This window comes from Toxorhynchites rutilus, chromosome 2, assembly GCF_029784135.1.
Source record: "Toxorhynchites rutilus septentrionalis strain SRP chromosome 2, ASM2978413v1, whole genome shotgun sequence".
NCBI lineage: Eukaryota > Metazoa > Arthropoda > Insecta > Diptera > Culicidae > Toxorhynchites > Toxorhynchites rutilus.
In genome coordinates, this window is record NC_073745.1 from 156005948 (window position 1) to 156032098 (window position 26151).

Consider the following 26151-nt stretch of genomic DNA (forward strand, 5'->3'; position numbering starts at 1 on the left):
AAACTTCAGCGTGTTCATTATCCATAGCGTATCATATACTTGACCCCCAACAATGGTTCGCGTTACACGTTCTAGTAGTTGAATGAATGAACGCTTCGGGATGCTCAGCAACAGATTGTTTTTTTAGCGAATCATCATTCTTCATGCTTCACCATTGCGCGAACTAATGTGCGACTCTATGATAGGCGGCCTAATGACTCCCGAATACTTATTGTCCAATATCAAAGAATTCACGCTTAACTTCTCAATAGGACCTATCTGTTTTAATCGATTCTCTTTATTGGATTTCTCTTTATATAACAACTGCCTAGTGGACGGATTTTGCGTTACTTTCGTCAGATAGTTTGATAAACGAGCTTTTCTTCTAGAATCCAGATCGTCGAACACATCAGGAAATGCGTTTACAGCTAAATTATTAACGGTAGAGAATGTCGCTGAAGAGAATCGATCTAAACAGATAGGTCATCTATGGGTTTCTCTAGCAAACTCAAATTGGAACGTTTTTGCAGTAGGGTTACTAAAGAAGAAAAAAGTTGATGAAGAAGGAATCGATCAAGTCACTTACACCCCTTTCATTCTGAGCCCCTCAATTATAATCCTCGAAGTAATATCATTTGATCCGCAAATGCACATAGAATGAATATGTTTATTTTCTATTATCAAACCGTGGTAACTGCAATTTTCGTTACAATCCACTTTAGAGAAATAAACAAGTTTTCGAAAAGGAGCCGATCTGGCGTAGTGGTAACATCCATACCTCTCACGCTGTGGATCACGAGTTCAATTCTCACTCCCAACATTCTTCCAAAATTGGAAGTAAAAAGTGACGAACCAGCCAAAAGTGTTGAAAGTCACTATAATACAGATATAAAAAAAAAAAAAAAGTTTTCGAAAATGACGGGAGAATCTCATTTTTTTTTGTTCCATTTATTTATTTCAGGCTCATTGGCATTTTAGCTGTAACAGAGCCGAATTTTAATCGTGTACATGTCACATATTTATCATATCTATAATTAGCACATTACACAGTTGCCATTTTTCGGCGTTAGAGTATTCCCTTCTATACCATTCCATATGGTACACACATTTACACAGTAGCAGCCATTTAGGCGTAAGAGTTTTCTATCTGTTCTTCCATTATCCAGTTACGACCGGACAGCGGAGACAGTTGATTGATCATTGTTGGGGAGAATCTCATGTCCAATGTGAAATTAAGAAGCAAAAATGACACCGGTTGAACCGCACAATACGCAACGACGGAGGTACGGTATCCTCATTCACATTTGCCAAGTATATAAATATGAAATAGAAAATTTCCAACAACTGCCTCTAACTGTAAATTTAATATTCATCATAATGGATTATTAGCAACATTGCTCTATTTTAACGCCTAGCAATGTTGCCTATTATGTCCTATCTTGACATCTCAAAACAAAACAAGTTTTACTCGACAGCAGGGTTGTCAACTATAATTTTAAAAAATCAAGAAGAATGAAACCACAAATCAAAATGAAATCAGGAGAGCTCATATTGAGTTGTAAGCATAATTTTTATAGGCAGACATACATTTATTCAATTTCTTATGCACAGTTTTGTATCACAATCCTTCGTCATCTTTCGCGCAGCTCAAAAATCCTATCCTCCCAGACAGGATGCGTTCGCTTTCCCGTCGAAAACAGTTCAATGTAATTTTTATGCTGTCCATAGAGTCGTAGTAATTGCTCTCAAGTGAATTTTGCAGGGACCAGAACCTGTGATAATCTGTAGGTGCAATAGCTGATTTAGCTGATTTAATGCATCGAAATCCGGACACTTAACCCTCAGTGAACGAATGTCGTCATGCAAATTATTCAAAAAAAATCGGATGCCGCCATACATGTGGCATTCCCTTATATTTCAGGAATTCTGTTAGGTTATGCCTTTTTTATGCATGCAACGTGATATTAATTATGCACTTTTTCTCGACTTAATTTCTTAAAAATAAGTCGAGCAACTGGTCATCGTTCTAGAAAAATGCGCTCGTTCGTTAACTCTTTTACGGGTACTAGCAAATATATTGCCACCAATAACAAATATTCTTTTACTGCACTTGGAATATTCTAAAGGTATCTGTCAATACCCCATTTGTTTGGACTGCTAAAAATGTACGATATTGATTTGGGAGTCATTTTTATGTAACAAAACCACGATTTCAAAGCGCCGGCACTAAATTCTGTTCAAATTCGTTGAAAATGCAACAAGTTGAAAAGTTTAAATTTTTTTTTAAATTTTTGAAAAATTAAATTTTTTTTTTCTTTGAAACTCTATATAAAAAAAACAGGTTTTTTCGCTGCACTAGAAATATTGTAAATAGCTAAAATAATCGGTATCGTTGCACTAGAAATATTGTTTGCATAACCAAAGGCGCAATAAAGTAACGTGTTTTTGGGATTAACGGGCAGTGGCAACTATATTGCCACCTATTTTTTAAACTGTTTCAATAGTTTAAAAAAATTCAAAGTAAATATGTGTTCCTCCTCATTTAAGGATTATGTTCTCTGAAGTTGAAGTCGATCCCTTGCCTAGTTCTCACGGCCTGATAAAGGGTTAAAGGATAAGCGCTTACGATGATAACTTCAACTACCAAAAAAATATTGACATTTCCAAGCATGAAAAATAACCATTCCTATACAATAAATTGGTATTCATTTAAGTTATAAATCACAGAATTCCACAAAATCATGTTATATTTGTTCAAAATTTGTAAACTTCTTCATTGTACCGTAGTTTTAATTCCGGACACTCTTTTAATCATTATTTGAACAGTATTTCTTGAGCTTGGATAGACTGTACAATTCGTAGTTGCTCTCCGTGATTGACCATTGGTTGGTTCACCAAATTGCACAAAGAACACACAGAATGACGCTTGAGACTAGCAAATCATTCTCGTTGTGCCATTTTCGGTGATTCGAGCTTTAAATGGTCAATAACGACGCCGGCCACGTCCTTACAGTCACCAGGGGAAGGGAAGGAATGTTAGTATGATATCCGCCGCCCGAAGGCCAGAAGGGTCGACTCTATAGCGTGGTTCCCTAGCGTTTATCATGGAAACGATAGTTGTTAGTGGGGGAATGTAAAAATCAGGATTCACTGTGGCAAGTGATGGGATTCTACGAACGGTTTTCAATCACTCGATTATTTCCACACATTTGAACACTCAACGGCGAAAAATATCCATGGGCAACCTAGAAAGGTCACCGGGAATATACCTATGTAATAAAACGAATCGACGATGTGTTTCACATTGCAATTTTTATGTTTTCTACACACTTAAACACAGGATGGTAGAAAATACCATTGGCAACCTAAGAAGATCACCTGGAACATATTTCTAAAAAACAGAGGAATATGGATAATCTGAGAAGGACACCTGGAACACACCTTTACAATAAAACGTGCTAACGATATATTTCGCATGCGGTTTTTATAAATTTTCCACACACTTGAACACTCGACGGCGGAAAATATCATGTGCAGCCTGAGAAGGTCACCCGGAACATATTTCTATATAAAAAAACAAAAACGTACCTCGCATTGCAACTTTTTAAATTTTCCACAAATTCGAGTCCACAACAACAATATTTCGTGTCGCAATTTATTTTTAATTATTATTATTTTCATCCGACGGTGGAAATCCACTTTTAGACATACCGGTGGTGAACACAGAGTCAAAACTAAACTAGCTAAATTACGGCATCAGAAGTACTACGAGTGGGTAAATATGTTTAATTGAATATCAACAATCAATTTAGAAACAAATGAAGTTTGGAAACTCAATGAAGGAATTACAAAAAATCCTCCTGGAGACAATTCAATTTAAAAAAAAATCTGGCATCCCTGAATACATTAGACTATATTAGACTCACACGCACATACACATGAGGAAGCAAAATATGTAAAGCACACCCATTTGGATCCATCAAGTAATGCTACAAGCTGTTCGAAGTATGCGATAGAAATAAAAAGGGGAAAAACAGAAACTTAGCTTAAGCCGCCGCTCATTCAATTCTGTCGTCCTGCAATTTATTTTTTTGTGGTATTATCAATGCGCTCTCGTTTTGTGAAAATAATAAGCGAAAACTTTTATTCGCGGAATAAACACGATCACTATAATGTAAACACGGGTCGAAGAGAGAAACGTCACCTCGCGATATCGAGGCGCAACGACCACAATGACAAAAAGCACATTGAAAACCAGAGAGTACGACACTTGGGAAGGACGAATAGAGAAACACAACAGAGCGCGAGAACTAGGAGCACCACCATAGGGGAGAAGGCGAGCTAAAAAAAGATGGCTTCACCCGATTTGATGAGTCACATCAACATAATTTCATCACTTATTCACGACCACTTTAATAAATTTAACCAAATTCACTGGATTTCAATTTAACTGAATAAATAGAACACTTTGATTAGTTTCTTGAATTATAAAAAAAAACTCAAGCGATAGAAAATTCAAGCACAAAAAGGGCACAAACGGAGTGAAAAAGAACGCGTCCACTCCAGTACGCTGCTCAACCCGAACTCCATGATTTGAACAGTATTTCTTTAAGAGAAATTCGGTATTGATTTTTGTAAATAATTTTTTTTTAATTTTTTTTATATTAAAACAAAAAAATATTTTAACAATTAAAATTTATTTTTCTCAAAAATGTATTTTTTTTAAATTCTCAAAAAAATATATATGAATAGCCCTTACAATTCCCAATAAGTCGTCCCTACATCGGAAGATGGACACTTTCACAGCGAAAATTTTTTTCTAACAACATCTTGTTCATATTTTCTATGAAAAAAATACAACTCATCCTGATTTTGTCCAGATAGTATATTCGACAAAGTTTTAGATCTTATCAAAATATGAGCTTTCGTCGAAGACGACAACTTTCTATTTTATATAGTTTGTGGAATATAAGGCATTTTTGTATGAAGACTCCTGAAAAATAATATGTTACTCGTAACATTTTTGTATATTAATTCTCGCGTTTGACATGTTCTTGACTTGTTTATAAATAGAAAAAAGGTAGTATAGCATGTAAATCGCGATTATTTATACATAAAAATGTAACGAGTTAAACATTAATTGTAATTTTTTAAAGAAACCATGAAAAAAGTTGTTGTCAGAAAAACTCTAAAAATGCCCTTCTCCCGATGTATGGGTGATTTGTTGGAAATTGTAAGAACTATTTATATATATATATATTTATATATATTTATATATATATATATATATATATATATATATATATATATATATATATATATATATATAGTAAAATGAATTTGATTTTTAAAAAAAATCAGTTAAATTTTTTTCGGTAATTTGTTTGTACCAGGTACCAGGTACAAAAGGAAGTCATCCACCATCGGGTTGTGACTGGTGATGAAAAATGAATTTATTTCGAGAATCCTAGGTGAATATAGGGACCAAATCGTCATGGACTGAAGACAATGCTATATGTTTTGAGACATCAGAAACGTTCTATGTGCTACCTGGCGGAATACTGAGCGCTATTGACAACAAATGGTCATAAATGTTGTAAGATGATGCTCCATCGCACACTACAAAACCGGCCAAGAGAACGATTTAGTAATTTGATTTGGAAATTCTTCCACGTGCAACGTACTTACCAGACTCGACTCCTTCCGACCACGACTTGTTTGCATCGATGAGATACGCACTTGATAAAATGTTTGCTTCTAAAAAGGAACAGTTGGGGGTCTCCGTAGCCACATTGGTTGCGCGTTCGCTTAGTAAGCGATCGATCGTGAGTTCAAAACTCAGGACCCTCATTGACCATCTTTGTGTTGTTACAGAATAACTACGTCCACGCAACAAATCATCAGCGATGGAGATCGGTCCACGGTCGAAATAGGAGATCGATTCATCCATACAACTGCTCTGCTTTGCAAGACAAATCGGGCTGCTGTTCTATCAATCAACTGTCTCCGCTGTCTGGTGGTCTAACTAGATAATGGAGGATCAGAAGAAATACTCTTACGCCTAAATGGCTACTGTGTTATGTGCAAATTATAGACATGATAAACATGTGACAAGTACACTATTAAAATTCGGCTCTGGTACAGCTAAAATGCTAATGAGCCTAAAATAAATAAATGAGACAAAATAAAAGGAACAGTTCTTTTTGCGCGACTGCAAACTTAACTATTCTTCGCAAAAAAAAGTGCAATCAATTTCCCTGAAAACGATGTTGATTTGGAACTACATTCGGTATTTTTAAAGTCAGGAAATTTTTGTTTATGCTTCCACCTTAACATGTTAGGAACTGCATTCGACAACAAATACAAATTCCTATCCGATGAAAGTGTGGTCATCCAAGTTACATGTCGAAAGGTGCACTGCATTGTTTATCGGATGGCTGATTATCTGTCCTCATATTCTCTCACTACATGTGCCAAATCAGGGCATTCTTTCATTGAACAAACAATCTGTACACGAGATAAACAGTCTCTTTATGTTTCGATAACAGTTCTAGTTGAAATTGTCATATACTTGATTCGTAAAAAATCAAAACTGTACACGAACTGTACACGCACATTCTTGTAGTTGTCACTCGAAATACAATCGTGGCTTTGAATCAAAATCTGAACCAAGATTCACACTGAGAATCAAAAAATACTTTGAGAAACATGTAATTGAAAATGAAAAAAAAACAAAAAGAAGAAGAACAGGAAGTCACATTCACATTACTGTACATATAAAATTGATGAACACAACATTTCACTTAGATATTTCACGTAGAGCTGTATAAATTTAGACGGGATAATTAATTATAAGGTAGAATATTACAAAAAAAACCACAAGCAACCAAAATCCTGTAAACATGAATAGCCCATTCCGTTTCTGTGAGATGAATCAGACCCAAACCCGAGGGCTATAAGTTCAAATGTTCCTTTTTCGTTTAAGTAGCACTCTCCTCGTGGCTAGGATCTTTTTTTTCGTCTCATAACAGTTTATTATCAAAATCCGGGACCTGAATCCTTTTCTCGCTAGTCTAGCTAAGTAGTTACACAGCATGCAATTTGCATCCTTTCCATCGCCGCTTTTGTTGCTTCGCAAAACAAATAATCCTGTGTCCTCTAGTTATACACAGGGGAACGGAAAGAAGAGTCGGGAAAAACTTTGTCCCGTGTAAATAAATAGTTGCTTCCCCCGATAACAGGTCTCGGTTGATAGTATACTTTCACAAGTTTTAGAATTTGATCCTTGTCCAAAATCAACAACGAAATAGCTTGCCGGCTTTTTGCCCAGCTCACTCCTTTTGCTTGTTATTTGTGTTATGTTGAAAGCTTTATTCGTTTCCTTTCTCGCTTTTCTGGCAGAGCTGTGAGTAGTATTTTGCAAGTTGGAGCTTTTTCATTTCGTCAACATTAGTAGCAGCACTCAATTTTTGAATGCTATGGAAATCTATTGCCCAAAAACCGGTGAAATATGATCAATTCATTTGAACCAAAAGGCTCATTTATGTTTGTAAATATGAAAATCACCGGATTTCGAGCATTGTTATTATTAGCACTCACCTAGTTGTTATTCAAGATCTCACGAAACCTTGAATCAGCAGTAATTAACATCAAACATTGTTTGCATTAGCATTTTCCTTTCTTCCTCTCGCTTATTTCCTATTACAATGAATTATGATCGATGGATGATTCCAATAACAAACACCTTTCTTCTCTTGTCATCCTTACATAAATCACAGCTCCGAAAGCCCGTGTCAACGCTGTCGATTCCCGGTTCGATGAAAACACCGTGCGCCGGAAATCGGGAAACAGTATCGGCTGCATGCACAGAAGAAGCCGGTGTCGCGCTCGTGGGCGTTCATTCAGAGTATCCCAGGTAATTATTCCTCTCCGTGTGTGTGTATCCTCACTGTGTATCCTACTAGTTTCCTCCGGTGTTACATCCTAAGTAAACCAACCCGCAAACGCGCGCCCACACCAACGTGATTTTTGGGATCCCAAATCAAAAGAGCATTAGCATATTTGAGTCAGCCAGAGAGGTGCGCGCGATCACAGAAAACACCCCATTGTAGGACTCTGAATACCAAAATATTAGCTAATAAAACTATCCCGCCAATAAGAAAAAAAAGAACACTTTCCCCCCAAAACAAGGCGCAATAACAACATTAATGAATGTTATCATCAAGGTACATGGAGGAGCGAGGCCTGGGTGGCGGCGTCTGTAAAGGTCCCGGCACGGTGCAAGGTGGTCCTGGTCAAAAGCACAAACCGAATGTCGGATATCGACTGGGACGACGAAAAGCATTGTTCGAGAAACGAAAACGAATCAGTGATTACGCCCTCGTCATGGGTATGTTCGGAATTATTGTGATGGTTATAGAAAACGAATTAAGTAGCGCTGGTGTATATACTAAGGTGAGTCCTCTAAGTTACGGCACTTCAATTGCAGTGTTTCTGTTATCCTCATATTAATATTGTTTTTTTTTTTCAATCTGATAACACGAATTTTATCGAATGGCAATTTTAAAACTTGATTACATTATACTCCAATTGATTGACAATATATTGTATTTGTTCACAGCAAATCTCACGTAGCAGAAAAACTACCAATAAACCAATAAACTAATTACCGAATTATCAAACAGTTAGACTGTTTCAAAACTATATAATCATCTTATTTTTTGAGTTTCAAAGTTATATGAGAGCTCATTTAAGATTATGTACAATAATATTTGCACCATTGAGCAATGTCAAAAATTAAAATATTCTCAAAAATTTTGGTTCCGATTTTTTCATTTATTCAAAAGTAGGATGTTTCTGATAACCTTAAACAGTGTTAATCATCGATCGAGTTTCCACCTGCTGCAATTACGACCCTACACGCTTTTGGGATGCAGGTCCTATTAATGTAGTCTGGATTCATATCTCTCCAGGTACGGATCAAGGGGTGACGTTTAGAACAGGCCTTGGTCTTCATGACGCGCCATACTAAGTAATCCAGCGAATGGCGACTGAGTTCATTTTTTTGCCATCGGAAGTCACCAATTCAAATGACATAGTCTCTAACAGGAGGCTTGGTCAGATACACGTTTTTATGCTCGTTGGCCACGCTTTTTATCAGAAGTGAACTAATATAGCGATCGGTCGCTGAACATGCTCTAATCGGTGAACAGGACTACCGAATTGTTTCGCTTGAGAAAGTTCAAGATTTTCTTACATAGCTCAACTAGTAGCTCCCGGATGCGATTGTTAATCATGTGAGTTTTTTTTCGTGCCCCTCGGCGGATAGTTGTCCTTATATTTTCTCGGTCTAAGCCCATTTCTATGGTCCTCCGGGACACTCCCAAGGCGATTGAAATGTCTTTTCATGCCATTTACGCGTGGGACATATCACGAATACGCTGCCACTTTGTCATGGTGTAACTGTCAAACATAGGAAATGAGCTTCTTTTACTCGCAGATGTCATAGAGAAGGCAGATGTCACAGGTAGTCACAGCCACGTCAACCAGGAAACTCAACTTCTTTTTTGTTTATTTTATAGAGGCTTCAAGTGTGAGAATTGATTGGAAACTCAACAATAGTCGCTTGCTCCGTTTGCTCAAGCTGTCAAAGAATCTCGCCGAGAATCCCCAGACCAGTCTTCCGAAAAACACTTACACATGTCCACGCGATGTGAAAATTCCATGTTCTTGTTTGAATTCGAACATGATTTTCGCTAGTGTTGAATGTCTATCCCAAACACGAACAATGATACACAAACATAAACATTTGAAAACAAACACGATGTTTATAATTCAAGAACATCATGTACAAACATATCACCCGATGTCGCAGTATTCATTGTTTTCGTTTCGTTTCTTTTCATACACGGAAAGAAATTATTCATCCCAAAACATTTCTTCTTTTTCACAAAAACGAACTTGAAATTTGGTTCGCATTTCAAAAATTGCACGAACAAAGAGGCTATGAGTTCATGCACCAAAATATATATTTTTATTAAGGCTCAAATGGCGTCAGCCTAACGGGGCCGGGAGTTCAATATTTTGACAATGTTTGCTTACAACTATGTTAGTAATATGTAACCGATTACTCGCGGTTGGCTCGAGGTTAGTATTACAAGTGTTCTCATAATTGGGATGTTGCAGTCTTCAGTGCTCTGTACGGTGCCCGACTTGGGATACTTCCTATTGGGATGCAGCTGACCGTTAATCAGCAACGACCCCCTAGTCTGCACCCCATATCTAGCGTGGTGCGTCTTTTTCGACTCGAGGAATCCAGGATAGAATGATCACTAGCCGGCGCAATCATCAGCTCGTGTAGAGTTGTCATGAGCGGTACAACCTTTGGCTCTTGTTGAATCATCAGTGGACTGCACAACCTTTAACCCGTGTATCTGTAAAGAGTGTGTGTATGTATTGCCGCGACTAAGTAAAAGTTTATAGATCGTTCATGCTCATTTTGCAAGTCTGATTAAATAATTCTTGGTTTCGTTCAAAGAAAACATTCTCTGAATAGAAAGAAGCTTTCTATTTTTTTTTGCGTCCATGTTGGCAATTAAAGTCTGGGGAGCCGACTGCATAGCGGGCGACGTCGTACAAATGCTGACCAAAAAAATAAATACCCAAAAATTAGTTTTAGATGCAACCTTCAGCGGCACACAGCAAAACCAGCAGAGAAATTTCAGCGGCTAAAACACACTATTAATTTCTCGATGTTATCACAAACTGAATGAAAGAAAAAACTAAAAGCTACACTTACACTGCACTACATATGCTATGTGTGCATGCGATTGCATCATCCTTTCTTCTCCTCTTCTCCGCTCGTTTTATAGCTCGGGTCGCGATCGTCGCGAACAAGCAGTATTGGCCATTTGTATTCAAAGATCCAGCCAAAATTGTTGCTCCCGTGGTCGAGTGGTTAGCGTCACGCCTAACATGTCACTGCTGAATAATGCAATTTTAGTTCTTGTTCAAATAGCTGAAATAGCGAATGTTACATGAATTCAATATATAAATTGATGCATGCACTAAATAATGATATCAAATGTGAAAAACTCTCATATCAATCGATGTTTATTTTGTTCAGAACAGAAAAAGAGGTTTATTTTATTTGCCCAATATTTTCGACGAAGCACCCATTGTCATGAAAGGAAAGCATTTTTTCCATGTCAACATACCAACACACCACGCGTTGAGTGGTGGTGGTGTGGTGTCCGATTCGCTTCTTCTACTCTACGCACTGCCGGTGCTTGAGGTGAAAATGCAAGAGAAACTGTACACCATGTTCGAACATCATGTGAAACATTGGGATTAAACATCGTATGTCCAAACATACCACGAATACAAACATGTCACATTTTCTAACATAGGTACGAAAAAATCATGTTTGTACTCAAACACAAAACTGTGAACAGCAGCGTGGACATGTTTATTCCGGACGCAGTGTTTTTTGTGAAACATGGAAGACTGCCCCAGACCTTTGGTAGTTGGACTATAGTTCCCATTGAGGTCTCTTTGAGTAAAATAAAAAATTGTAGGAGATTGTGTTCAGGACACAGTTTTGACGTCGAACCACAAGATTATTTTATCCAATACTCAATTTAGCGATGCTGAAAAGAAGTTGTGGTTTTACAGAGTTAGAAGAAGATGGTTGATTCATGATTCATTCCTTCCATCGCAAGAACACAACCTGGCGATGCACCAAGCATGCAACGTGACCTGTTTTGTTAATTTGGGGCCTTTCGTTTAAAAGAGGTCGAAGTTGTAATGCTTCACTGGAACATCATGGTGATGAGACATTGTTTCAATCACGGTGATTCAATCAATCACTGAATCAATGGGTCACTAAAGACGCCGACCACATTTTACAATCACCAGGGGAATGGAGAGAATGTTAGTATGATATTCACGCGTGAAGGGTCGCCGCAATATTTCTATCCTACTACACTTTTTCTGAGTGGTCGTATGTTTGCGTAATTTTCTACAGCGATTTATTCCGGGAACCTTCAATACACAGGTCCTGACCGACGATATATTACGTGACTTGAAGCATCGAGAACTCGAAAATATTTCTCATATTTTAACATCCGGCGACATAGAGCATCCATGAACAACCAAAGGAGGAAAATAGGAGAATACTGAATCGGAACGACGATATATTTCGTGAAAAAAATTTATAGGAGGTTGTGTCCAAGATACGACCGCATTGTTGACGTAGAACTACGCTGTTATTTTTTATAAGTCGCTTGTTTATACCTTCGGATATTATTCTACAATGCTGTGAAGTTTTAGAAACAACTGCTTAGTAGAATAATCTCTGAAATGGTTTGAAATGGTTGACGATAATTGATTCATTCTTGCCCTCGCAAAACAATACACTGGCTGATCGCATGTCGCAATTTATTTCATGTCAATGCATTGAAAGTTTACCTCGAACGCTATTCCGGTGGCCTTTTTCGCAATTGTCATAAACTCGGCTACAGTCGATTATATACATGTTGCACCAGCACCATTATTCCACATCTCATAACTACATCAATATATCTTTGACACCGCATGGAAACAACAACAATGACAACACTTGCAAGTATCAAATATCATGTTATAGAATTAATGAAAAATGTTTATATATACTTGTAACAACACAGATAGGAGTTTTGCTCCTTTAAACTTATGTAACTGAGCCTGTAAAAATAAACGATTTATTAAAAAAAATATCATGTTACATGTTATTTAGTATCACCTCAAAGCAATCGCACCTCTAGGCCTCGTTCGTACAACGTAAACCAAGCGCCAAACAAGCGTTCGCCATAGCATGCATACAGAGCCATACATTGGTGGCTTGAAACTACTAGGAATATAAACACTTCGCATCATTTTGCGTTATTCTTAAAAGATACGCTCCTTTTAATATTACTGGCCTCGAAAAAAAGCATTACTTTCTCATGCTCGAGAGAAGCGCAGCTGTCACCCTTAGTGGAGGAAGTTTTGCTACTGGCAAGCGAAACCTAATCACATACAAAATTCCAGAACCACATTTGCTTTCTTGGTGACTAAACAAGCGAAATAAACTCTTTTTGTTAATAACAACCTCGAAAACAGTAGCAATACTTCATTATGATCAATATTAGTGCAAATGCAATCCTAGTTGAAGGCAGTTTTGCGACTGGCACGCGAACCCAAATAACTTATAACATTCCAGTAAGACATTCAAGATACTTGGTTATTATTTTTTGGCGCACAATATTAACGCCTGCTTCGCCATAACGTCAGTTTAATGAATTGATGCATTCTCAAAGGCACCAACGAACCCTTATGATGACGAAAAACAGACAATGTTAACAGCCACACAGCTTGTACTCTGCTGTAGCACCCATCTATGCGAATTCGCTGATGAGTTTTTCAAGAGCGACCGCCTTCACCACCTGCGGCATTCTTTGTGTGGACACCGACTGGACAACAGCGTTGCTGGACGAGCTGGACGGCGAGGGATCGAGTGCCTTTCTCAAGGCAAGAGGGCGGAGGTGGTAGCGCTGGAGTAGAGTAGAGTAGAGTTTTCAAAGGGCCTTTCGCAAGGCTAGAGACGAATGAACTGCAAAAGTTTCAAGTCTCTATAATACAATACCTTCCTTCTTTTCTACCACCTGCGAGGGGAGCTTGATTTTGGTTGCTATCTGGGTAACAGCGTTTACATTTTCGACCGACGCGCCGAAATCGCCTACTTCGCTGTTGTTCGATGCGGTGTCACACTCACGAAGGCTCGGTTCAGTGCGAGCGCTTTTCACTGCATCAACATCGCGTGCATCATTGGATGACGCTTGCCTCGAAATTTTATTGTCCCTGGCAATGCGTTCGTTTTTTGCAGGGCTCGAGCCTGCCTTCCTCTTCTTCTTGCTCATCACACACTACGTGAAGCGTCCAATTTATGACGCGGAAAGAAAAACACACGATACGAATAACGCGAAAAACGAACAGAAAAGCCAAACGACGATATCCAAGTTGGATTACCACTGGTGGGGTCCAATCTTAGATCGAAGCAAAAGCAAAGTGAACTGAATTACTCAACAGTCCGATGCCGAATGAAAGTTTGCCTCAGCGAGATCCACTGTTTATACTCTTGGCAAGTATTCCCCTTCATTCTTCTACTTTTTCTTTGTTCACGGAGACTTTAAATCCTACGATTTCCCCTCCGTTGGTCGTCGATAGGTTGCTCATTATTGGCATGTCTGTTCGGGAAAGCACACAAATGAACAGAACAAATGTATGGGAAAATGGAAACGCTTAAAGTTTTCATGAATTTTAACCATTTAAAAACCAGGGGATTCTAATGTATAGCATATTAGTGGAGGCGATCTGGCGTAGAGGTAACATCCATGCCTCTCACGCTAAAGGTCACGAGTTCAATTCTCACTCCCGACATTCTTCCAAAAATGGAAGTAAAAGTGACGAACCAGGCAAATTGAGTTGAAAATCACTATAATACAGATAAAAAAAATAAAAATATAGCATAAACAAATCTTACGGAAATTCCGATTCGTTTAGTATGTAAATTGCCAAAATCCGTTCGCGGCAAAAATAGTTATTAACGTTAACTTTATTTCATAAAAACGTGACCTGTTTTCTGATTTGGCACCCTTAATGAAAGACGTAGTTCTACGTAAAAAATCAATCACGTCGCGAGTTCTCAATACTTCACATATTTTAAAGCCCCGTGTCGAAGGTTATTCATGAGTGACCTGGGAAACCAACCTGGATAATAACTCTACAATTAAACGAATCGACGATATGAAGATTGAAGACGTGAAAATTTGGACAAATTTGGGGTTTGAAAATGCATCTTATTTTCCATACTTCAATGTTATACCTATTTGTAAGTATCATAATTATTGTAAAACCATTGTGTCAGTCTTCCTTCTTATCATAGGTCATTGCTCGAACTTTTCTCCGTTCCCGGTCTATTTTTTTTTCACGAGTCATATTCCATTTCCGCTTGAAATCCTTTGGTTTAATTGCAGTTCTTCCCTTTTTCAGAATCTGCTTCATGATTGTCCAGTGTTCCCTAATTGAAGTTAGTTCATCTCATTAGGAGCCACTGTAACGTCATTTTCGCAGTACCACTGTTTTGAGGAATTTGAGTAGTGACAGCTTGCCAAGACCGGCCAGAATTGGTAATCATGCTGCTCCAGAAAAGGCAGTAGTCTCTTTAGTAGGCACTTCTCTTGATAAATTTACTGGATAATGGCCCCAGAAAAAACTGCAGTGTCGCATTTCAGTCACAACTGCAGATTACTTGCCAGACATGGAACTTTTGAGGTAACTTCAACTTTCGTACCTTGGATGACACTCCTTCCCAGTATTTTAATCAAAGCAGTACGTTTCGTCGTCCATAACTATGCAACCATATTTTGTTAAGAAGATTATGCACAGTTTCCTCGAGTGTTTCTTTGCTTCCAAAATCTGCTGATTTTTCAGTGATTGCTTATGATTCCGCTTTAAAGGATCCACTACTTTCGCATGTGTCTGAAACAAATGCTATTGACGTGAGTAACATATTCTGATAAACTGCATATCCTGATAACCAATGCCTACTGTAATGATATACACTTTTAACTTGATACAGTAAAGTTTTAAAAATTTATTATTCAGAAAATGCCCTTATGACAGCGTTAATAATGTGTCTTTTATTTCGATACTCATCAGGGCACGAACTCTCAAATATTATTACTAACAGAATAGATTTAGATTTTCGTGCAGATTACATCGATTTTAATCTTACCAATAACTTCCAAACAATTTGCTAGTGGGGGCAAAGTGGTCACTCTTACATATCAAGCTAAATGAGGTAGATTTATGCGTTTTTTTCGTACAAATTTGTTCAAATCAATATTTGATATAGTAGGTACATGTATGAAATATGCTTGGTCTATTCACCTATAGTCCCAATTTAAATTTTCGCATGCGTACAAAAACGTAGCAAGAAATATATAACGTTCCATATAATGAGGCTTGATTAAGTTAGATGTAGTTGCATATTTTTCTAGGGTCAAAGCCACAAAAGTATCCTCTTTAAGAGCAGAATGTGATGAGATATATCAGCTTTAGTAAACAGGATATTGTAAGTCGTTATGCACCTATGACTACTTTGCCCCCAAAATTCAAAGTGATCTCTATGCCAATTAATCGCTGAGATTTAACAAAATATCTGTTCACCTCTCTTAGAATATGGAAAACTTTGGACGACTGAGTGATGATTTGTCCAACATATCAAATTGAATCAACTAAATTTCATGAGAAATTTCTCAGATACCATGCGGACAGAACTACCGCGGAATGGCTATCGAGAAAGTAATTTCTGTTTTTATTTATATTTTGACATGCGACAGCTCTGCTGAAGTACAGGCTAACTCAAAAGTCATTGAATGCTTCAAACATAGGGCGATTAGCAATACGGCATCTATAGTCAATAGTTATACTACCAAATAAGCAGGTGACCACTTTGCCCCCACTATCCCTATGCAGTCTTCAGAATGCAACTCGGTGCTGATGCGCAACAAGATTTTTGTACCCAGTTGAGCTCCCACTCCTTGTGCACACATGCGCTTTGGCGAATGAGCACGCTCCGAAACACAGATTTTGTTTGGTTGTCAGCGCCGTTCTTACGTCCAGTTTTAAGCTGAGTTTTACGCTGAAATATGCGCCGTGCTTGCGCCGTATTTCTATACTGCGCGCTTGAATCTGGATTGCTCTCTCTATTGAGGTATTTTTCTTCACACAAGCGTATACGGTCCAAATGGGGGCGCGCTGTTGTTTATGCTTTGCTTAGAACGCACGAAGACAAAGTAGGCGCTAGAATTTGATGTGTATGTGTGTGTGTGTATGTGTATAGAATGAGACGCGTATCACACAAGTGAGAAGAAATGTTTAGTATCTGAATTCTGCGCCGGGTACATTTTGCGTTGTCGTGCTTATAAATTTTGTGCTCTTCGCACCAAGAAAGAGACGAATTTTCTTTGAGCGCGCGCTTATGAAAATTAAACTCAAGCGGAGCGCTACGTTTGTTTTCAGAAGACTGTCCCTATGTCGTAATATTAGATTAGGCAGTAAAACGTACTACTCTCTTCAGTGGTTGAAACAGAAGTGAAAAATTTTTATTTCCTAATTTATTACACGGTTGCTGTGTTTGAATCTTCGGTCTGAACGCCTACTACTTCTAACACTCCTCCTCGATCAGATCCGGACGAATTCCTACTTCACAGCGTAGTTTTTCCAGTCGAAGTCGTTGAAGTGGCTTCGTGAGACCGTCGGCCAACATGAACTCCGTTGGACAATACTCTATTTTAATGATCTCCTTCTCTTGCAGGTCGCGAACGAAGAAGAACTTGGTGTCGATGTGCTTGCTGCGTCGTTCGATTCGGTCGCCTTCCACCAACTTGATGCAACTTTGGTTGTCCTCAAATACAGTAATGGGACCATCGATGCCTACGCCGATTTCCTCCATCAAACGTTTGGTCCAGACGAGCTCCTGGCAGCCTTCAGCAAGCGCCACGAACTCCGCTTCAGTCGAACTTAGTGCAACGCACGTTTGCTTCCGCGAACCCCACGCAATTGGTCCACCTCCGAACATGATGAGGATACCGGAGTTCGACTTCCTGTCGCGAGAATCTCCGGCCCAGTCCGCATCCACAAACATCTTCAATCCACCGGTCGATGAACCTAGCTGCAGCTTGTGGTCACTGGTGGAATTCAAGTAGCGCAGGATCCTCTTGGCTTCAGTCCAATCCTGGCCGTTAGGGCAGCTGGACTTCTGCGCCAATATCGAGACACTCACCGCAATGTCCGGCCGTGTGTGCACTGCTACGTACAGGAGACCACCGATCAGACTAAAATAATCGTGGTTATTGGGTAACTGATCCATCTCCTCCTTCTGCTGTAGGTAGCTGATGTCGATAGGAATTTTCGATGGTTTCGCCTTGTCCAAGCCAAAACGTTGTGCCAATTTCCGGATGTACGAGGTCTGGTTGATCTTGAATCCGGACGCACTTCGTTCCACCTCCATTCCAAGGAAATGACGAACGTCTCCCAAATTCGTCACGTTGAAATGGGCTTGGAAACTCTGGAAGATACCCTTGAATTCCTTTTCCGTCTGCGTCACGACGATCATATCATCAACGTAGATGAGGATATACGACCACGTACCATTCTTCAGTTGCACGTACAAGCATGGATCCGACTTCGTTGGCTGGAATCCCATGGCCTTGAAAACGGAATTCACTTTCCGGTTCCATACGCGCGCTGATTGCTTCAGGCCGTACAAACTCCTCCTCAAAAGGCAGACGGTTCGCTCATCACCCGTCGTGTACCCTTCCGGTTGCCGCATGTAAACGGTTTCTTCGAGTGTTCCGTTCAAATATGCGGTCTTGACGTCGACATGCTTGACGATGGATCCCCTACGGCTTGCCATGGAAAGCAGAGCTCGGAAGGTTGTCTGCTTTGCCACCGGTGCGAAGACCTCATCATAATCGGTGCCGTACTTCTGGGTGAAGCCTTGTACAACGATTCTCGCCTTGTGCCGTACCACGTTTCCTTTCTCGTCCCGCTTGGTCTTGAACAACCACTTGCATCCGACAGCCTTCTTGCCTGGCGGTAGTTGCACCAGTTCCCACGTTTAGTTCTCCAACAGCGCCCGAAATCCTTCGTCCATGGCGGCTTGCCACTGGAACGCCTCATCACTTCGTAACGCTTCCGCCGGAGTTTGAGGATCGCCGGTCTTCCTCGTCGCCCGTCGCTTGCTCACCGTGAGGTCTTGCTGGGCGGCATTCGGTCCAGCTTCGTTTTGTGGAACTGGGGAATTGTGGAACGGAAAGTTTTTGTTCGTGAAGACAAAGTCATGGTACTTGCCTGGAATCGCGCGCTCCCGACCACTGCGCCTCAACACCTGTGACTCGGGTAGATTTGAAGATTGTCATGGAGGGAGCGCCGGAATTGTCACGTCAACAACGGTTTCATCGGATGATTCGCCAGCGCTTGTATCAACTTGCGAAAAGAAATCCTCCTCGGAATCCGATGACTCCTTGGGATCCGACGACTCTTCATCGGTTGTCTCATGATCGTCAGGCTCGGCTGGTTCTTCAACATCCGGCTCGGTTGGTTCCACCGGTCTTGCTTCCGGAATGTCGTCAAAGAAATCGAGACTCACGAAATTCCGGACTTGAAGTTGCCGTCCGCTCGTAGCTGCAGGTTGCGTCTCGACTTAGGGTGACTCGTTGAGGAAAACTACATCCCGACTCTTGAAGACATTCTTCTTCACCGAATCGTACAACCGGTATGCCTTGGTCTGCTCATCGAAACCGACTAAGATGCACTCCTTCGATTTTACGTCCCACTTCTTCCGCTTTTGCTTCGGAACGTGCGACATCGCCTTCGAGCCGAATACACGAACATGGGGAAGATCAGGCTTGCGACCGGACCAGGCCTCCTCCGGTGTCAGCTTGTGACCTTTGGTAGGGGAACGGTTGATGATGTACGTCGAAGCTGCTACCGCTTCCGCCCAGAACGACTTCGGTAGTTTCGCCTCGAACAGCATGCACCTAGCTCGCTCAACGACGGTTCTGTTGACTCGCTCGGCCAACCCATTTTGTTCAGGAGAGTACTCGGTGGACGTTTGGTGTACAATCCCTGCATCGGCAAGGCGTTTCTGAAACGATCGGTTAGTATACTCCTTACCATTGTCGCTGCGAAGAACTTTCAGCTTGAACCCGGTCTGTCTCTCAGCTAGGGCTCGGAACTGGTTGAATGCATGTAGGACCTCAGCTTCGGATTTCGTCTCCAGGAAATAGATGAATATCCGCCGTGTCCAGTCGTCCACGAACGACACGTAATACCGGCTTCCGCCGATTGACTCTTCTTCCATCGGTCCGCATATGTCCGTGTAGACAAGCTCCAGGACGCCATTGGCACGATGACCGTTCTTCGGAAATGGTAGACGTGTTTGCTTACCCATGGCACATACTGTACAGTTGTCCATTTTCGTTTCCTTGAACTCCATCCCGGTGGCTAGCCCATTCTTCAGTAGCTTCAGGCTATGGACGTTGATATGACCCATTCTCCTGTGTCAAACGTTCAAATCGGCTGCCGTGGATGCGAGCGACAACGCGCTCTGCTCGTCACCCTCTTCGAATCGGAACAATCCACTCTTCAAGTCATGTATCCCGGTAGCTATCACCTCACCATCCGGATCAATCACCTTCACGCCTTGGGTGCTGAACCGCACCTCGTGACCATGGCGAACGATCTGACTCACCGACAGAAGATTGTTGGACATCGTTGGAATGAACTTGACATCGTACACGTCGATGGGGGGACTCTCAGGACTGCACTTAGCTGAAAGCTTGACGACACCCGTGGAAACAATCTTCATCATTTGTTTGTCGGCTGCCATGACAACGCCACTTTTTTCACCATGTAGCAGGCTTCGATCCTTGGTGAAGTGGTCTGATGCTCCCGAATCAAACACCCAGCCATCGTTGCTATGGTAATCGCTGGTTGTTAGTACCGTGCAAAACGCCGACCCTTTTTTCGTCTCGTTTTTCACATGGCACTCCCAGGCGATGTGTCCGTATCGATGACAACGCTTGCATTTTGGACCTTTTGGCTGCTCAGCTGACCGTCCTTCGGCTGCACCTTGCTTCGGTTTTGATGGAAACGGTTTTCGTCCAACGAACGCCGTCTGGTCCTTGGAAAATTGGACTTCCTGGAGCAGCTTCGTCTTGATGCTGTCGCCGGTGATCGGGGTGCCGGAATTTTCCAGCGCCATGATCATTGGCTTGTACTCCTCCGGAAGGCCCGCATACAGTAGGGGACCGACCCACTCCTCGGAAATGTCGAAACCAACTCCCCGAAGGCTATGAGCGGTGGAAATGATCTCCGTTACATACCTGTCCACCGTGCCGCACGACGAGAGGGTGGTGGTGATGAGCTTCCTGAGCAGTCCCACGCGGCGGGTTAGTCCGGTGTCCTCGAAAGCTGCTTCATGCTTCGCCCATACCTCACGTGCCGTCGGTGCGTCCTTCACGTGAATGTAATTGACGGGATCCAAGAGCAAAATGATTTTCGCTCGTGCTCTTCTGCACTTCCGCTGGTCCACCGCTGGCAGCGTTCCGTCCGCGTTCGGAATCGGCTTCACGGCTTCCCACAGCTCCTCCAGCTCCAGGTACGTCTCCACCGCGAATTTCCACGTTGGCCAATTCTCTCGGCCGCTCAGACGCTCGATCGGCGGAAGACTTGAAAGATTCTGCTGGACTTGCTGCGGGATCGCTTGACCATCACCAGCTCCGGTAGACATCTTGCGAAAAAATCTTGAAGAATAACTGGGCTCACAACCTATTAGATTAGGCAGTAAAACGTACTACTCTCTTCAGTGGTTGAAACAGAAGTGAAAATTTTTTATTTCCTAATTTATTACATGGTTGCTGTGTTTGAATCTTCGGTCTGAACGCCTACTACTTCTAACACGTAAAAAGAGGCTCTCCAATAAGCAAGAACCATTGACTTGTAGCATGTAGCATGTTGAATCGATGGAATTCCGCCTGTAGCATAAAGCAGCGTAATGCGGCAGTGACACTGGATGCAGAAAAGTGGTCGTACGAATTGTATGCAATAGTGAACGTAAACATCCACATTGAGTTGTATTGGTGTGGTTACATTGCTTCCCCCTTGCTTCGTTCGAATTCGTTAGCTTCTATCGAACAAAATTGTTTGTTTCTATTCGTACAAACAAATTTTCGTGCGTACTCCGAGCCAATGTCACCTTACCCTAATACATGCTGATGTTGCTACGACAAACCATCAGTACCTACTCTGTGACTTTACAAGCGCGAAATCGATTACACTAAATACATTGAACGACTGACCGAAGCAAAGTAGGTGAAATGTATAACTTAAACTATGATGCCTCAGTATAACAATGATTTAATTTTAGATTTTGAACTGCAAAGATTTTCACTCTAGTCTGTCTCCAGCCAGCAAGCCGCTAAGAGTTAATTTTGAAATTTCAAAGCTGCCTTCTTAACACTTTCATCGCCCCGTCACCCAGATATGGTTAACACTTTCCTCGTTCAAATTGAATAGATTTTCTAAAAGAAATTGGATAGCATAGGCACCTAAATGTAACTATAGGATATGTAGAAAAATTATAAAATCATAACCACATTATTGTAATGTTTATACTATACTTTTTATTAATTTATAGTATGGATGGTTTGTACTAGAGTTTTTTTTGCGAAACCCATGTAATATGACTTTGGCATGTGTTATAGTTGTCAATTCGTCTTCAAATTAAAAAAAAATTGCTAGATCATGTAAAAGTTGTCTACAGACTAAGTTTAACCTTCCTTTTATTATTTATCCGCAAGTTGGGCTCCGCAAGAAACCCAAAAACGTCGCGTTGGGCGACGAACGTGTTAAAGGCTACAATAAAATTGATTTTTACCTTACAATTGTTTGTGTGTGTGATCGTTTTTCGGAATGGGAAATCGTAATGAACAGTATATCGAAAAAATCTAATTTTGTTGGTATGCAGAAAATCGAAATCCGTCTGTAGCTAAAAGAGTCATTAATGTCACAAAGAATTGACGGAAACGTGACATGTTCATTTGCCTGCAAGTTAGACATAGTTGCTATTCTTTAGCGAAACGGTCAATCAAGGAAAACTTCTACCAGAAAATAGATTATATACTCAGCAAAACGTCAATCGTCTGCGGCTCATCGGCGATAATATCAACTGTAAAATAATTCGATAATAACACGATAACTAGAACTGAACTATGTTTCGTAAAAAAATCTACATAACTTTGGAATGTCAAATCAAACTGAACACAAAACAAATGACAACTGCCTAAATGGTGCGCATGAAAACAGTTCTGATAACTAGAAATTCTAAACCTCTATGACAACCGTTTCCAAGACGATTTATTTGGAAGATGAAACACTCATAATACGAAATTGATTGATTTGTGCGACATCAACCGAAAGTTTATAAACAAATTCCGTCTGTGTTTGTATCATTAATAGCTGACGTATTACGAACAGAGGTATAATGTATCTAAGACTAGTGAGACTACATTTTTCAAACCAAACTACACCAAATATTTTCGTGGAAGGCACGGAATAGAACCCCTGCTTTCATTTCAAATTCAACAACATATTTGACATTCGTTCCACTTTCTTTGAAATTCATCACGAAGTTACTAGCTCTAACTCGGATGATATGAAAAAAATACAACTTGAAAGGAAGGCTCTGAATCATTCTCCTTCACTCACCATCTCTGAAAAACATTGAACATAGAATAAAGCAAAATGTAAGATGAAATGTGAAGGTAATCAAATCTGTCTCCTCAAACCCAAAGTGCCTAAGTCTGTATAACAAAACAAAAAATTAATTTTAAAAAAATAATATTTTTCGAATTTATTCGTTGAAGAAATTCTACCACTAGTTTCTATTATTTGAACTGATAATTGAATAAAATAGATTTAAAAATCTCGAAACTAATACAGAAAGAAATAACAGACAAAATGAACGAAGCGAGACACAAGTGTCTGTCCCAGTCGGGATAACCATCCACTCCCAAATTTCTTTATACAATGGGGTGCACCGAATTTGAATATTCATAGAGGCGAATCAAATCTAGTTTAGGGCCTCTGTAATAAAAATAAATGATAAAAATTGAATATTCATTCACTAGGAGATGAACTTATACTCCAGGATGATCGGAAAGAACTTTTGATAATATGGTGGTGAACTGGAACGATCCTAGTAACGACACTGGTTGTGTTATCAGATTCACTTTTCACAGATTTACTCCGTCTCTAGCGGTGAATATCAAGACTATACGAACCAGCTTAAAATTGAGTATCTGCATTGCGTCATCTCCCCCGAAAACCACAAAAGTATACAATGTGAATTCACATACTATATGGAAAAAGAATGTCAAAAATTTGAACGGGAGAGTTTTCTTGTATTGTTTGCAACTAAATAGAACAAAGACAGTTTATCTACTGCTCAAAACGAAGCTTCAAATTACACATTGTAGCTGTTAAAATCCCTAAACATATTGTCCAGTATTTAACTACACAACCTTTTAACGACGTGAACACCGCAATATACACCGTTTTCTCGCGTGTACACAATTTGTATCACCACATTTATGTTTACTCATTCTCTGTTGCTTAAAATACGGTGTATGAGATTGCCGTGAATATACCTTCCCTTTGAGCCCAACATTCATTGAATGTAGGTTTGTCTTTCATGACGACGGTAAATACTCGTAACGAATTTAGATGTTAAGTGTTCTCCACTAACTTTGTCGATCATAGTCCGCAGTTGCTTTTAACTTTAAGTGCTGCTGATTTTGATTCTATTATTCAACATAATTGCCTTCGAGGGCGATACACTGCGATTATAACGATCTTGCAACATTTCGATACCGTTTTATAGTACTCTTTCGGTTTTCCTCAAAATAGGCCTCAGTTTCGGTAATTCGGCAATTTCGGTAATTTTGGTAATATTCCACAGTTGAAATAGCTGGAGAGCGTCCGGATAACGTTTGTCAAGCCATGCTTTGGTTTGCACTGTATTTTTTCCATCAAAAAGCAATGCTCTATCACTACACGAAATTCGGATTTTTCCATTTTTTTCACAATAACAAAAGTTGCTTTACTCTCAATGCTATAACTCACAAACCAATCGACCGATTGCTGTCGAATGTTGACACGTATCCATTAAAAGATGGTGCTTTGTGATGGTCAAGTAGATTTTTGCAAGAGGCGTCATCTAGACGTCAACCTTATGAACTTTTCAGCCGAACTGTTGAAATCAACATCTTAAATTCATAATTTTTTTTCCCAAATGTTGTGTAATTTTTCTAAACAAAGTTATATAAAATTGGAGTTAAGTTAATTGCTTATTTGGATAACAGAAACATTTTTGCGACTCTGTATAGTTAAAAAAAATAAGAATCAATTTTAACCATCCAATTTTTCCAAATTTCTTCGCAGGTATGTCATATTCTACTTGAAAACTTATTCAGCTAAGTATTACTGTTTCTAATCGAATATCATCAGTCAAATTGATAGAAGCCATCATAAGAATCAATTTCCATTACATTGTTTCTACTCTACTCGTAATTGAATCTCTTCCATTATCAACATCATTATCATCATCATCATCATAACTTATCCCATGCATTATTACTCCAACGCAACACGGTCAGTTGTCAGTTGTCGGAGCGATGTAAAATGAAATGTACAACTGGGAAAAGTAAGCATACCGCCGCAACAACAGTGGTAAAACATTAAGCCATACTCGACCAATAACGATGACAGCTTTTTGCCGCCTGGCTGATATGTTTTATACAGGTATTAATGGGCAAATACATTTCATGTTCAGGTGGATGGTTAATGCATTAATTTAATAAATTTTTAATCACTGTTTTTGCGCGCGCTCTCAATATTCGCCTGCAAAATGATTCGGTACAAATCAATTGAACTGATGCGATACATGCTACATAACGCTGGAAGACGAAATCTGTGCTGAATAAGTAAATGAGTTGTTTATGCCACCACCCAGAGCGACTGAAATGCATCAAGCTTCAATGCTGTGCTGTGATGAATCGACTCGTTAGTACAATGAGAATATTTAATTTTCAACGATTTTAAACGTACCCTCATGATTACATGTTTTGATGGAATCTGGGTTAATGTTTCTCGTAATACAAAAATGGGAATATAAATTTTAAAAAAATATGAATATTTGAATATTATGAAATTATGAAATTTCAATATTCTACGAAATCCTTGCCACTTTTTTTTCTTTGTAACTTTCTGCACTTTTGGCTGGTTCTTCACTTATCCTTTCCACCTAAAAAAATAATATAAACTTCATGCGATTTTCCACGAATAACTATATTCAACGTTTTATCGTGGAACCAATCGTTCTCGAAATATACCCAATTTGAACTCGACTAAATTTAGCAGGAAGATATAGGGTGTAAATGAAAAAAATGAAAACTGAAAATGTACCATTCCATTCCATGCTAGATCACAGAAATGCTAACAACAATTGATTGGAATTATTCCTAC

The 26151-nt window shown here is 39.8% G+C and overlaps 1 protein-coding gene across 25 annotated transcripts in view; it reads left to right on the forward strand.

Annotated features, from left to right (window-relative positions):
* The window catches only part of LOC129770377 (small conductance calcium-activated potassium channel protein), a 691836-nt gene that overhangs the window by 505185 nt on the left and 160500 nt on the right, over positions 1 to 26151 (forward strand). For all 25 annotated transcript variants that reach the window (XR_008742104.1, XR_008742103.1, XM_055773170.1 and 22 more), the window contains 2 exons: positions 7758 to 7894; positions 8205 to 8433. Coding sequence is in view for 23 of the 25 variants with exons in the window: in XM_055773170.1 (XP_055629145.1) it covers positions 7758 to 7894; positions 8205 to 8433 (366 nt within the window). In the remaining 2 variants the exon portion in view is untranslated. The remainder of the gene's footprint in view (positions 1 to 7757; positions 7895 to 8204; positions 8434 to 26151) is intronic.